Source organism: Pinus tabuliformis, chromosome 4_2, assembly GCF_031772625.1.
Source record: "Pinus tabuliformis cultivar Carrire ecotype Pingquan chromosome 4_2, CPIR1, whole genome shotgun sequence".
Classification (NCBI taxonomy): Eukaryota; Viridiplantae; Streptophyta; class Pinopsida; order Pinales; family Pinaceae; genus Pinus; species Pinus tabuliformis.
The window spans coordinates 555,707,342-555,722,069 of record NC_142304.1 but is presented as its reverse complement, the minus strand read 5'-3'; the positions used below and the strand labels follow the sequence as shown (position 1 = coordinate 555,722,069).

The 14,728-nt window shown below is 40.5% G+C and overlaps 1 protein-coding gene across 1 annotated transcript; it reads left to right on the top strand.

The window, feature by feature from the left end:
* The first annotated feature begins 4,047 nt into the window (after positions 1-4,047).
* LOC149170471 (uncharacterized) lies at positions 4,048-7,727 on the top strand. The gene is made up of 2 exons (XM_089425599.1): positions 4,048-5,004; positions 7,509-7,727. The coding sequence occupies exons 1-2, from the start codon at positions 4,048-4,050 to the stop codon at positions 7,725-7,727; spliced, it is 1,176 nt and encodes a 391-aa protein (XP_089281725.1).
* Positions 7,728-14,728: the final 7,001 nt, after the last annotated feature.

Here is a 14,728-nt window from a genome sequence, read left to right as displayed (position 1 = left end):
GCAAATAGCTGCTTTATTCTATTCGTTTTTCCCCTCTTATAGTCAAAGAGGAAAAGAGATAACTATGATTCCTCGGGATTAGGAGATCCTGAGGAATTCGCGACCACATGCTATTATCAGAACAATCTTTCGTCCTGCGATGATCTGTCTGATTCACTTCTCAACTTGACCACACAAGACACACTCTTTTGTCCTTGTTTAGCCTTTGCTATTCAGTAGATTGAACAACAATTGTCCCATTCGCTAATATCTGCATAAAAAGCAATGAAAGTTAGTTTTGACAGCCAAATCATATCAAAAGCGGTTTCGTTCACTTTCTATCGAAATTGTATCAAAACCTTATTACATCATGGCACAAATGCATAAAAAGGAGGAAAAAGATAATGTAATCAAGGGTAAATTTATACCTGTTGCACGGCCCAACACAAGCCTATTATAAATGTTACAGTTACTACGTGGTCGTTGTTACTCAAAGAATTCAATATTACTATTATTGATAAATCTGGAAAAAATAAGGTTGCTACAAATTTTCTTTCTAGTTTAGCTAATACTACTAATGATCTAATTATTAAGGATTATTTTCCAGAAGAATATATATTTGCAATGTCCACTTATTCATCTAGGTATGGAAATATTGCTAATTGTCTCACTATAGGAAAGTTACATCATCACCTTTCTCCTATAGAAAGAAATAGGATTATACTAAAGAGTGCCAAATAATTTTTGTTGTATGGAGATGTCTTTCACACTAGTTTTGATCAACAAATTAGGAATTGTGTGATGGAGGATAAAATTCATGAGATCCTCAAGGCCTATAATGATGCACCTTATGGAGAGAATTTTTTGGATAGGAGGACAAATCATAAGGTATTGCGTATGTGTTATCTTTTAGCTAATATATTACAAGAGGAAAAGAGGTATGTTTGTGGTTATGATAACTATCAGCGAATCGGTTAGGAGACACAATCAGATGAGATGTCATTACAACCCGAGCTGGTGGCGAAACCTTCTATTATATGGGCATTGGACTTTGTGGGACCAATCCATCCCCCATATTAGTAGAAGGTTAACATTCTCTTTTAAACAAATTATGTAACCAAATGGGTAGAGGCCATGGCACTTACGAGGGTGATTGGTCATGTTGTTTCATACTTTTTCTTTGAAGAAATATTTTCTCAATATGTTGTGCCAAGGGAAATAGCAACAAATGGTGGAGCACAATTTACCTTTCAACTGAGATAGGATCTTTTCAAAAAATATGGAGCTCATCATAGCATTACCTCACCCTATAGTCCTCAGGAAAATGGGCAACTGGAAAGTACTAATAAAGTACTTGAAGTTATTCCTACAAAAATTGTGGTAGGACATAGGAGATATTGGGTGGAGAGACTTCTTGAGGTATTATGGGCCTATAGGACAACTTGGAGAAATGTCATAGGTTTTTCCCATTATTAATTAGTGTTTTGGTAATAATCCCATCTTCCCCATTAAATTTGAGATTAAAACATTGAGGACTACCCTGGAAGAGGATTTAAATTTTACTGCAACTCAAGGGAAAAGGTTGAAATAACTCAATGAGTTAGAGGAAAAGCACCTGACTATTGTGCAACAAAAATAAATTATTTAGCATCAACATCTTAAATGGCATGATAGGTTTATTAAAAATAAATTGTTTTAGAAGGGTGACTAAGCCTTACTCTATGATTCTATATTCAAGTATTTTAAAGGAAAGATGAAAACTAGGTGGTTAGGTCCCTATGAGGTAGAAGTAGTCTTTGAAAACGAGACTGTAAAATTGACAACCATTGATAATTCTCAAGTATCCTTTCTAGTGAATGGACATCATCTCAGGTTGTATCATAAAACTGCCTCTAAGGATTCATTTGTGAATGTTGTCTTAATTTCAAGTCCAAACCTTGAAGTTGTTGGGGCAGAGGAGGTTCCTCCAGTGCTACCAATAACTTAGTTTAAAATAATAATAATAATAATAATAATAATAATAATAATAGTAATAGTAATAGTAATAGTAATAGTAATAGTAATAATCTGGTTCACCTAGTTCCTCTTCCTCTCCTCCGTCTGAAAGATTGTCTGAGGAGTTGTTTCCTGAATTACCACAGTCACTTGAGGACCAAGGTGTTGAGCTTGGAATTGGCTTTTGAATCAGCTGCTGCACGCGCGCGCCTGGAGACTGCCATCGCTGCCGACCGCTGTCTGAAGATCCCGCGCCATGGACCCTCCGGATCCGCCTGGTGGGGATCCGGAGCTGCATCAAGCATTTTCATCTCTGGTTAAATCTCTCCCTCCGCAGAGACCTAGACCTGCAGCATCTAAGTTTGTAAAGAAGCTAGATATTTTACAGGAAGTTCTTCTACCTCCGACCATCCCTCGCATGGCAGCCCTCTCCCTTGCTGAGAAAGGGTTAATCGGGCAATTTACAGGACTATGGCCTTCTCCCAAAACTGTGCAATGATGGGTCGAGCGAAACTGGTCGGACAAGATCCAGGGAAAAATATCAATAAGATTCTGTGGCAGAGGATATTTTACCTTTCACTTCGAAACCAAGGAGGATAAAGACCTTATTTTCAGAAACGGGCCCTATTTTATGGATTCTAGGGGCCTCTATCTTAACAAATGGACCCCGGATTTCGATCCAGAGCTAGATATCCCGAATGCAGTTCCTGTCTGGGTCAGACTGCCCCATCTTCCTCTTCACTACTGGGGGGACGATTCGGTTAAAGTAATAGGAAACGCGGTGGGAAAATATATAGATCGTAGCGAACCCAAAGACAACATGCAGGCTTGTGCGCGGATCTGTGTTGAGGTTGACTTGGGCCGTGGACTGCCGGAAGCAATCAAACTGAAAGTGGATGACTGGTGCCATATTCAGCAGCTGGACTACGAACAGATTCCCTTCAAATGCAAGGTATGTCACGAATATGGACATTTTGCAAATAGATGCACTAAAATAGTTAATGTAGAATCTGAAGAGCAAGAAGGACAATGGGAAACTGTTAAAAGGAAAAAATCATCCCCTCCTCTCAAATCTATGGACTCTGATGTCCCTGGCCCATCCCATCAGCCCCCTCCCCTTCATCATCCCCCCCCCTCCCACCCCTCCTCTTCCCCCCAACAATCCCCTATTCAGCACCCTTCATCTCCCCTCCGGACCTCCGACCCTTCCATTCCTCCATCTTCTAATCCCTTTGCCTCCTTCTCTGAGGAAGGAGATTAGCCTGAAGTCCCCTTCTCTGAACCTCCCCTTCATTCCTCCCCCCCCCAAATCTCTCATCCTTCCCCTGATACCCCTTCCGCTCGGGTTACTAGAAGCTCCTCAAAGGAGCATGGAGCTCCCAGTGATATCCCCAAAAAGCATGGGCCCGGCAGGAAATCAGCCAAACAGCATAGAGAAGAAAGCACTCAGAAAGATATTGCCATGGGCTCCGAGACTCCTATAGAATCCTTTATTCTTGGGCTCTCAGACAAAGAAAATAATAACAAAGGCAAAGAGAGGTGGGCACCTCTCCATGTAAGCAGTAAAACATGATGAAAATACTATCTTGGAACAGCAGGGGATTAGGGCACCCCTCCAAGATAGTAGCCCTCAAGGACCTAATCAAAAGTGAAAACCCTGAAATAGTACTCATTCAAGAAACAGAGCAAGACCAATCTGAAATTAATAAAATCATTAGCCAGCAAAAGCATTACAGTGGATGTGCAAGTGAAGCAAGAGGAGCCTCAGGTGGCATTTTAACAATGTGGGACTGCAACAAATGGAACTTCCATTCCTCCAGAATACATCAGCATTGGATCTGTGTTAATCTAGAGAACAAGACAGATGGAACAACAGTAAAAATTTATAATATATACGCCCCGAATCATTATAGAGAGAAAGAAGAGTGTTGGAACACTTTGGAAACAAGTATAGAAGAAGAGCAGGATAACAACCTCATACTTGCAGGGGATCTAAACTTGGTGTTGCATTCCAATGAAAAAAGAGGGGGAAATTTCAACCCCGACCCTTTCAGGAATCGACTTGAAAACATAATGCAGGAGCAAGATCTGGTCGATATCAGACCCAAGAACCGAAGGTACACCTGGAGCAATAGACGAATAGGAGTTGGCAATATTATGGAACGTCTTGATAGATTCCTCATAAGTATTGCTTATTTATCTACCTTCACCACTGGCCAGTCGAACATCCTCAATGTCTCCGCCTCTGATCATTACCCAATCACGCTTACTCTGCATAGTCAATGCCAACTAGGACCTCTTCCCTTCAAATATTGCTCCATTTGGAATCGTATCCCAGCAGTAAAAGATGTGGTTTGGAAGGCATGGTCTCAACATGTGGAAGGCTCCCCAACCTTCATTTGGGAAACAAAATTAAAGAGAGCAAGACAGGCTCTAAAAGAATGGGCAAAGAACAACTATCAAGAGCTCGAGTTGAACAAGAAGAAAATCAAACAAGAATTAGAAGATGTGCAGCAACACATAGAAGCCATTGGGCTGTCCCAACAAGCCAAAGAGAGAGAAACAAAATTATACACACAGCTGAGTCAAATTACAAAGGATGAAGAAATAAAATGGAGACTGAAGTCAAGACAGCTCTGGCTGCAGGAGGGAGATAAAAATACTTCCTATTTTCACAAGCAGGCTACAGTACGAAAGGTCAGAAACACTATGAATACAATTAAAGATAATGAGGGGAACATCTATTATACTCAGGAAGCGATAAAAGAAGCAGCCACAAATCATTTCAAAAATCTTTTGACTAAGGACAAAAGTGAAGAGGATTACTCAAGTTTTTTACAGCACATGAATAAGGAAGTTACTCACGAAATGAATAACAGTCTCAAGAAAGAAGTCGAAGAGGAAGAAGTTCAAAATGCAGTTTGGAGTCTACACCCAGACAAGGCCCCTGGGCCTGATGGGTTTCCAATCAGTTTTTATAGAGAGTATTGGCAAATGATCAAGAAAGACCTCTTAAAGATGATACGCTGGGTTCTAAAGAAAGGAAAAATGGGGGGATTCACCAACTCAACCCATCTTGCTTTAATACCAAAAGAGAACAGACCTTCCTCCTTTTCAAGATTTCGGCCAATTTCTTTATGCAACTCATCTTACAAAATTATCACAAAAATCCTGTCATCCAGGCTCAAACCTCACCTCTCATCTCTGATCTCCAAAAACCAAGGGGGATTCCTCCCCAATAGGCACATCTCTGACTCTATCCTGCTTGTACAAGAGGCCATTCACTCCAGCCTAAGTAGAAAGGAGAAAGGGTTTGTCCTCAAGCTGGACCTTGCCAATGCCTTTGACAGGGTTCGACATTCCTTTCTGTTTGTTGTCCTTCATAGAATGGGTTTTGACTCCTCCTTTATCACAATGATCAAAGCTTGTATTTCGGACCCTTGGATATCCCCTCTGATTAATGGAAGACCGTGTGCTACTTTCCAATCCTCTCGAGGCCTTAGGCAAGGCTGTCCCCTGTCTCCCTATTTGTTTATCCTCATGGCTGAGTCCCTCAGCCAAACCCTGGATTTCAATCGAAGAATAGGCCTTATCACTGGTATCAAATTTGAGCATGGCACAAAAAATATTAATCACTCCCAATTTGCAGATGATACTCTCCTGATAGGAGGAGCGTCCATCACCATTGCAAGGCGCTTCAAGAAGATCTTAGACCAATTCATGGAATACTCAGGAGGAAAAGTTAATCAGTTAAAAAGTTTCATATATGGTTGGAACACTCCCAGCCATACCATCCACAGCATTGCAAGCACTCTAGGAGTCTCCTACAAGCTCAATTGGAACCACTTCACTTACCTTGGGATGCCAGTAAGTTTGGGACCATTGAATTCTGACACCTGGAGTGAAATCCTCGACAAAATAAAGAGAAAAATCCAGCAATGGGGCACCATGTGGCTGAACCTAGCAGGAAGGCTTGTTCTTTTGAAATCAAGCTTGGCCTCTCTGCCCATTTACCGTTTCTCTTTATACCAAGCACCTGCAACCTTTCATCAGAAAATGGAAAAGAATCTCAGGCATTTCCTCTGGCAAGGAGGCAAAACGGAAAAAAGAAAGTTCAACCTTGTCAGTTGGAAGAATGCCATCCAAACTTAGGAAAAAGGCGGGCTAGGAATAAGATCTCCAAAAATACTGAATTTAGCTCTTGGAGCTAAAATAATTTGGAGAATGATCACTGGTCCCACAGCTTGGTGGAAGAAGGTCTTAGAGGCTAAATATCTGAACAGTACGAGGAAACAACTTTTGGATACAAATATTCCCAACAGAGATAGCACAAAAATATGGCAACTCTGCAAGAAATTCATACCCTTCATGACTCAAAATATTTCAAAGGTCCCTGGAGGAGGGAACAATGTCAACTTCTCTACAGATAGAATTCTCGGACAGCACCCAATTGGATCACAAACGGAGGCAATCCCTGCAATAAACTGGCTCAGCAGTAAAGAAATAGTATACCTGTCCCAAATATCAAAATGGGAAAATTCTTCACAAGCATGGATAGGTTGGGAATTTCCGGAATACCCTAGAGAGCTAGAGACCAGCCTTGCTGCTCTCAAGAACCTCTTACACAGCAAAGCCCCGACGCAAAAAGGCAAGCAAGATGGCTATCGTTGGGATCCAACTGGAACACAGTACACGACCAAGGCTGGGCACCAATACTTATGCGATAGCATCTTCCCACAGGATGTTTGGAGTCAATGGAAGCTGGTATGGAGAGCAGAAGCTCCCCCCAAAATCAAATTCTTTATTTGGCTCATTTTAAAAGGCAAGGTTCTAACCGCAGAAAACTTTAAAAAAAGAGGCATAATGGGACCCTCTCGATGTCCAAACTGCTGCAGATCAGAAGAGACACTACAACATCTATTCATAGATTGCCCTGTAGCCGAGGAATGCTGGAGGACGATGGCATCTCTCGGGAATGCTCCATGGGAGCCTAAGGCATCTATTGCAGACACTCTTTATAGCTGGAAGGAAAACTGTCCCTGGAAAGGAAAACAGAGTAAATTGACATAAATGATTTGGAACACCATGTCAATTACCCTCCTATGGCGAATCTGGTTAGCCCGTAACGGCAAGATCTTTCAAGAAAAAAATTGCAATATCAGAGTTATGTGCCACAAGGCTAGGATCTTAGCGGTAGAGACAATCATAGCCCACACCAAAGGCAAGATAGAGGTCACCAACTGCAGCGTCGAAGAGAGAAGTTTGATTAGCCATGTACAAGAAAACATAATCAGTGCTCAGGAGATAAGCCAAAGAAGGGTGCAAACGAAAGAGACACACAGGACATGGAAGCTGAGATTAAAGGAGGAGGATTTTGCAACTTGGCTGAGAAACTGCAACAGGTTCTTACTGTTCTTTGATGGCGCATCTAAATCTAACCCAGGCCAAGCAGGGGCAGGGGGTCTAATCTGCAATGCGAATGGCAAAAAAATTCTTCAATTCGAATGGGGATTGGGAGAATTATCCAATAACAGGGCAGAAGGATTGGCTTTGTATCAAGGGCTCCTCCAGCTGATCAAGATTGGGATAAGAACAGCAGTAGTCTTCGGGGATTCAGCAATCATCATCAGGCTCATGGTGCAACGACAGAGCACGCCGAACACCCTCCTGCAACAGATCAACTACAGGAACCAAATCCTCCACGATTCCATGCAAGAAGTCCGTTACTACCATATCCTCCGTGGACTGAATAAGGAGGCTGACATGTTTGCCAACAAGGCATGTGAGCGCTCCAAGGGCAACCTGTACTGCAATAACACCTCCTCTTTCCAACCGCTCCCATGAATTACACGCATCCAGTCAACGCTCATTGTACCACAGTTGACAACATCTATGACTACCGGCAAACAATGAGTGCAAGGGACAGAACATGTATGGTTGATATGAATTTGATCAGAATTCAGATTGGGAGATCTGCTCAGAGCGTGGGAATCAGACGAATAGCAGGGGGAAATCGTCCCGCCAGACAGATCCCCTGTGCCTATCAGGATTTGCTTTGGGCTGTGTGGATCATTTTTGGAAGTCGCAGACGGGTTCGTTCCCGCCTCAACAGCTTGTATGCGTTATATATTCCTATTTTGAGCTTCAGGATCCTTCATTCCGGAGAAGCTTTTTGTGACTGTGATCATTGCTTCAGAGACGCCTCTATCTACTCCCTTTCTGCCAGAGGTGCCGATCGTAAGATTTCTGAGTATTCAGCGGGAGCCATTAGTGGCAAGCAGCAAGTCCAGCGCCCCCGCATCAGAGATACGACCAGAACAAATAGGTATATCCCAGTGCCAATGGAGCGTCCAGAACAGTGCTTCCACTGCCGTGACCTGCAGGTAGAATTTGAAGAGGTGCGCGCGCAACAGAGGACCCTGGAAGACCATGTCCGCAGTATGGAAACAAGGCATGCAGACCAAGTTCGGAATCTGGAAGCAAAACTCGATGAACAATGCAGAATTTTACATGAAAAGTATCGAGCCGAGATGAATCTCTTCCTGCATAGAGTTCACTCTTTGCATGAGCAGTTCAGCAGCCTGCACAACAGATGTAGTCATGTTGAAGAATCGATCACCATCCTCAGGTACATGATGGATAAAAAGTTTAAAGAAGCGTCATCCTCCTCCAGTGCAAAACCGAACGAGCCAGACCCAAACCCGGAAGATTCTACAGCAAGGAAGATGAGTCACATTGAGATAGATTAGCCATGTGTTGCAGTTGTAAATTTTGGTGTTTGCAGTTTGTAAGGATCTATAGCTGTAGAAGATGTCTCATAGGTAGGAACACTAGAATCAGGATCAAGGAAAGGAACTTTTTTGTAATTCCTTGGATCCACAATGCTCAAGAAGCACTATATGTACGGCAACATATCCCCTACATAAAACATCAAATTCAAAAAGGAATGCATCAAGATCCTCCGAAGTTAGCCCATGAAAGGTAAGAATATTCTATAATGGAATAGCTTTCATGGGAGCATTGACAACTGTCTCAACAATAGGGTATTGTAATGTAGACGTCTGAGGCTGTTGCTGATTATGAGCCATTTGGTCAAAAATGTGTCAATATCCTTCAGGGATTTCCGAAGCTGGAGATTTGTTCTTGGGGGGTTTAGAAGAGACTTTTAGAATGATTTTAACAACACTACCTTTGTCCGGAATACTGGGTGTCCTCTGTTCAACCACTACTTCAGGAGATTTGGGTTTTGATGATTTAATCTTTTCAGCACTACTTGTTTCTCCTTCTCCTTCACAGAGATTGCAAGAATTCCCTTCTTGTAAAGGGTTAGGATGTAAATTTTCAGTGTTCTAAAAACTTTGTTCAGACCCTTTAGTCTTGTTGTGAATCTCACTGTCAGCTACAGATGGTGATCGTTCGGCTTGAAGGGTTACAGTAGGATTTATTTTAGAAACCGTTCGAGGTCCTACAGATAACTGAGACTCATCTTTTCTTATGATTTCGTCAATGAAGGTTGATCATCCAAAGGTCACCGATCCCTTAGATTTTTTAGATATGGGTGGAGGAATTATATCTTTTTCTACTCTTTTCTTCTTAGTCATTCATACAGAAATACAAACATTTATTTCTACTTCAATTCCTATGCAATTTTGCTGAAAAGCGGGAAAAGGAGAAAGTACTTTACTTTCTCGTATGTAGGTTCTTACCTTCCATTTTTAATACCCAATTCTTTCACAGCAAACGAACATCAAATTTTTTTTCTACTTCAATTCCTACACAATTTTACTTAAAAGCAAGCAAAGGGGCAAGCACTTTACTTGCTCGTACGTAGGTTCTTACCTTCCATTTTTAATACCCAATTCTTTCACAGCAAACAAATATCAAACATACATCACCTTTTGTGAAATAGAAACACTCTCCCCGGAAATGGTGCCAAAATGTTGGGCGCATATAAGATGTCTTTTAGAACTACTAAATGCCTCACATTAATTATCGACCTAGGTAAGTCTTTTTGTTTCAAGAGTGTACACAGTATGTGCAAGTGATGGAAATTGTTATATTTATAGAAAGTAATGCTTTAAGATAACTTATTGATTTCAATACAAGAGTAAATGGATCAAACCATAAATTACCAAACTTGTAACTTCAAAGAAATTAAACTATTCAAGCATCAAAACTCAATCTTAATAAAAAAACTCTAATTGTAATTACATGCCATAAGCATATCAATCGAGTGCACTCTAGTGGTAATAGATCTCTTTCAACTGAATAGAAACTTCTTCATAACAGTAATACACCTGATCTAACCAATAATACTCTGGCGCTCAATTAATAGGAAGAACTCTTATCTAATAATTGAATCAATCTACGACATAAATAAATGAAACTAATCAACAGTAATAAGAAATAATGAGTGGAATGCACAAACTCAACACCGGTGATTTATATATCAAGTAGATCAATTGTAAAACTATAAAACAAAGCAGTTAGACTTGCAGTAAAAGGGTAAAAGTATAACACAGGGAAAAGCAGTGAAATCCACCAGTGACCAGGCCCAAGCCGTGAGTGATTACTGCCTAGTTACTCAAAATATCTTGAGCAAACAGAACCACAAATTATATATTACTCATTAACTCCGAATGTTATTACAGTAACAATGTTTTCTTCAGAATAACACTTTGTCTCTTAAAATTACAGCCGAAGTAAGAAGGCAAATAGCTGCTTTATTCTATTCATTTTTCCCCTCTTATAGTCAAAGAGGAAAAGAGATAACTATTATTCCTCGGGATTAGGAGATCCTGAGGAATTCGCGACCACATGATATTATCAGAACAATCTTCCGTCCTGCGCTGATCTGTTTGATTCACTTCTCAACTTGACCACACAAGACACACTCTTTTGTCCTTGTTTAGCCTTTGCTATTCAGTAGATTGAACAACAATTGTCCCATTCGCTAATATCTGCATAAAAAGCAATGAAAGTTAGTTTTGACAGCCAAATCATATCAAAAGCGGTTTCGTTCACTTTCTATCGAAATTGTATAAAAACCTTATTACATCATGGCACAAATGCATAAAAAGGAGGAAAAAGATAATGTAATCAAGGGTAAACTTATACCTGTTGCACGGCCCAACACAAGCCCATTATAAATGTTACAGTTACTACGTGGTCGTTGTTACTCAAAGAATTCAATATTACTATTATTGATAAATCTGGAAAAAATAAGGTTGCTACAAATTTTCTTTCTAGTTTAGCTAATACTACTAATGATCTAATTATTAAGGATTATTTTCCAGAAGAATATATATTTGCAATGTCCACTTATTCATCTAGGTATGGAAATATTGCTAATTATCTCACTATAGGAAAGTTACATCATCACCTTTCTCCTATAGAAAGAAATAGGATTATACTAAAGAGTGCCAAATAATTTTTGTTGTATGGAGATGTCTTTCACACTAGTTTTGATCAACAAATTAGGAGTTGTGTGATGGAGGATAAAATTCATGAGATCCTCAAGGCCTATAATGATGCACCTTATGGAGAGAATTTTTTGGATAGGAGGACAAATCATAAGGTATTGCGTATGTGTTATCTTTTAGCTAATATATTACAAGAGGAAAAGAGGTATGTTTGTGGTTATGATAACTATCAGCGAATCGGTTAGGAGTGTCGTGGCGGAAAAAGTCGTTTGTGCAGACACAACTGACCTCCCTAGGAGTCTAAACTCTCTAGCGACAAACAAGACAAAATGGAGTGATCTTTCTCTAAATATACCTTTTAAAACATGAAAACTACAAGTGTTTAGGCTTACCTTATTCCAAAACGCGGTTGTTGTAGTCCGTCCTTGCCAATCCGGATGAGCTCCTCCTTCAAGTCAATTCCTGCAACCACAAACAATCAAACAATTACCAAGCACTTGCATTTCATATAATAAAACATATATTTAACATGCAGACCAAGGAACACATGAAATAACTCATTAACACAAGCTATTGAGAAAAATAAACCAGTTTGTATTAATAACGAAACAAAGAAACTCTTACAACCTGGCCTTGGTGTTGTGCGAGTTCCTCCCAGGGTCCATCAAGGGTTTTCCTCTACTTTGACAAAGCTCACCCACTTCCAAGTAGAATCAAGCAAAGAAAATCTCTCCTTACAAGGTTCTAAATGGGAGTCCTAATTCCTGCAGCATTTACCCAAAGAAAATGTATAGCTCCAACCTCCCCTCCCTCTGGCTCAATGTCTTTATTTATAGTGCTGTAAAGAGGTTATTCAGGTCCACTATCAATGGGATAATCCCCCTCTTTGGGTGGGATAGCTCCCTTATTGATGGGATAAGTTCCCCCTTAATAGAGATACATGAACCAACTGGAGGCGCATCCAAATCATCAAACCGACCTCTAGAAAGTTCTAGAAGTAACCACAAGTAACTTTTTTAAGATGAAACTCGCACATTTTGCCTTTTACAGAAGGACGCACCTGTTCCTTAACATACAGAGCATCCAAGGACGCACCTTTTGTGAACATGGTCAGCGTCCCCGCAGGTAAGGCTAGAGAGAACCTGCGACCCCAGAGATAAACATATTTTTTACAAGACTTTCTCTCTTCTTTGAGTTTGAGATGGATAGCAGAGGCATAAGACTTGCCTAAGAGGGTAGCATGACTGTTGATTTGAGTCATACTAACTGTAAGTGGTCATGGTGACATTTTTTAGTGTAACAGATTGCCCCCTAAAGTGCGAAGCCTGGAATAGATTTAGGGTTTTGTAATTCTAGGAAGGGTGAAGCGCTTTATCATTTCAAGGATTGTCTTGTGGATGGCCTGGTTGGAACCTGCAATTTTCAACACAAAATACATGGATAAGATTATATCATCACTGAGGTAGGCATTCCCATACTCAGATTCAAAACTTTAACTAATGGACTAACTATTCTGATACAGGAATGATCTTGCAGTACATCATTTTTATAGACTTTTGTAGACACAGTATGGACGCAGCCATCTGTTTATGATTAGTCTACATAGATAATGAATACAAAACTCCTCGCAGCCTGGATGGTAGAAACTAGATCCAGGGTCTTCACTTCTACTTCCCCTATTGATACGATTCTAGACATGTTAGAAACCACTTGATTACCAGTCGATGATGTAAACTGTTAACAAGCGTGAGAGAAACCACCAGTAATGTCAATGGTTCTCAAAGTACCAAGCACAACCCGTGAAATGTGAATAGATGTTTTGATGTCGAACACTTCACGGAATCCTATGATCGAAAGTCAATGATGTAAACTGACGTCAAAGGCGAGAAACCTGCCATTGATGCATGCAGACTTCAAGGTGCTGTCGATTCCTAAGTCATCTTTCTAGATAATGTGTCGATGTCGATAGAAAGCGACCCGTTGCAGGCAAGCCCACAACACGAAATCATTGTTCAAGTTGAAGAAATGTTGCTGTAAGGACTGACTCAGGGATGGTCAAATGGATGACAAGTATTTTGCAGATGAAAGTTTTTGCTTGCAGACCTCTTGAACACATAACGACACGACAGATGGCTTGGTGACGAATAACTCAAAGTTAATCCCCGGAACCCGGTTAAAGACTTTCAAAGTGGTTTGGTCAACTGTGAGGTAAAAGATTTCCCAACCCAGGTGAATGAAAAGTGTCGTGTTCAAGAGTGGTAATAAAGTTTCTTTTGAGATAAAAGGTAACAAATAGGCTCATTCTTCTCTCTTTTCCCCCACCATTTCTGGCAAGTACCTCTTTATTTTTAACAAGCTTGAGGAGGATAACATATGCTTGATTATAAGCTCATCCTTCGGACGAGTCCAACCTAGTTTAAATTCGAACCCTAGGAAGGAGTGGTTCGTTCCTGTTTGTAATTGAACAGGTCCTTTACTGTAAAAGTTTAACGAGTCCAGTATAGGAGAAACTCGGCGTTTTTCATTTTTAGAGAGTCTGAAAAAACAAAAGGAGACTCCACGTTGAACTTTTTCGTATATTTGTGTCCCTCAAGCCCGAAAAAGTATAAAATAATACCTGGGGGAACCGCTTGATCTTGCGACCAAGGAGTACTTTCATAATAGTGTCGTCGACCTGAAAAGTAAAAAGCGATCAAGGACACGTCGTTTTATTTCCTTATCGAGTTCGAAACGACAAAAACCCGGCAATCTTTTCCTGATTTTACGGTCAAAAAAGAGCTAAAAGGGGACCGTCTTTTAATTCCGTTTTAACGAGTGTAAAAGAAACGCTCGGCGATCTTTTCATTTTTTAGGAGTCAGAAAAGGGCTTAAAAGATGACTCTGATATTTTGTTTGTGAAAAAATTACAATTTCCTTTGAAATCCCTTTGTCCTGCACAAAAGCGACACATTACTCATACCTATTTAAAATAGGCAAAAATACATTCAAAAACATCTTTTCATGGTAAAAAATGAACTAATTCATCCAAAAAACCTATAAAAAGACCTTTTACCATGTCATTTTTACCGTTTGACTTTGGAGGTTGAAAAAGGAGCTTTTGACAAGAAACTTCCCGTGGTTGCTGCGGAAAATCTGACCGTCGGAATCGAACGCCGTCTCATCCAGGTATTTTACACATCCTACTCTGCATTTCTATCCGTTTAGAATTAATTTTTAGGTCTTAGTTTCATTTTTTGGGGGGGTTTTGGTTTTGGAATGCGCCTCTCGGCGGACGCAGGTGCCCTTCGGGTGACCTGCGTCCCCCGACTTTTTCTCATACGGGAAAACGGTTG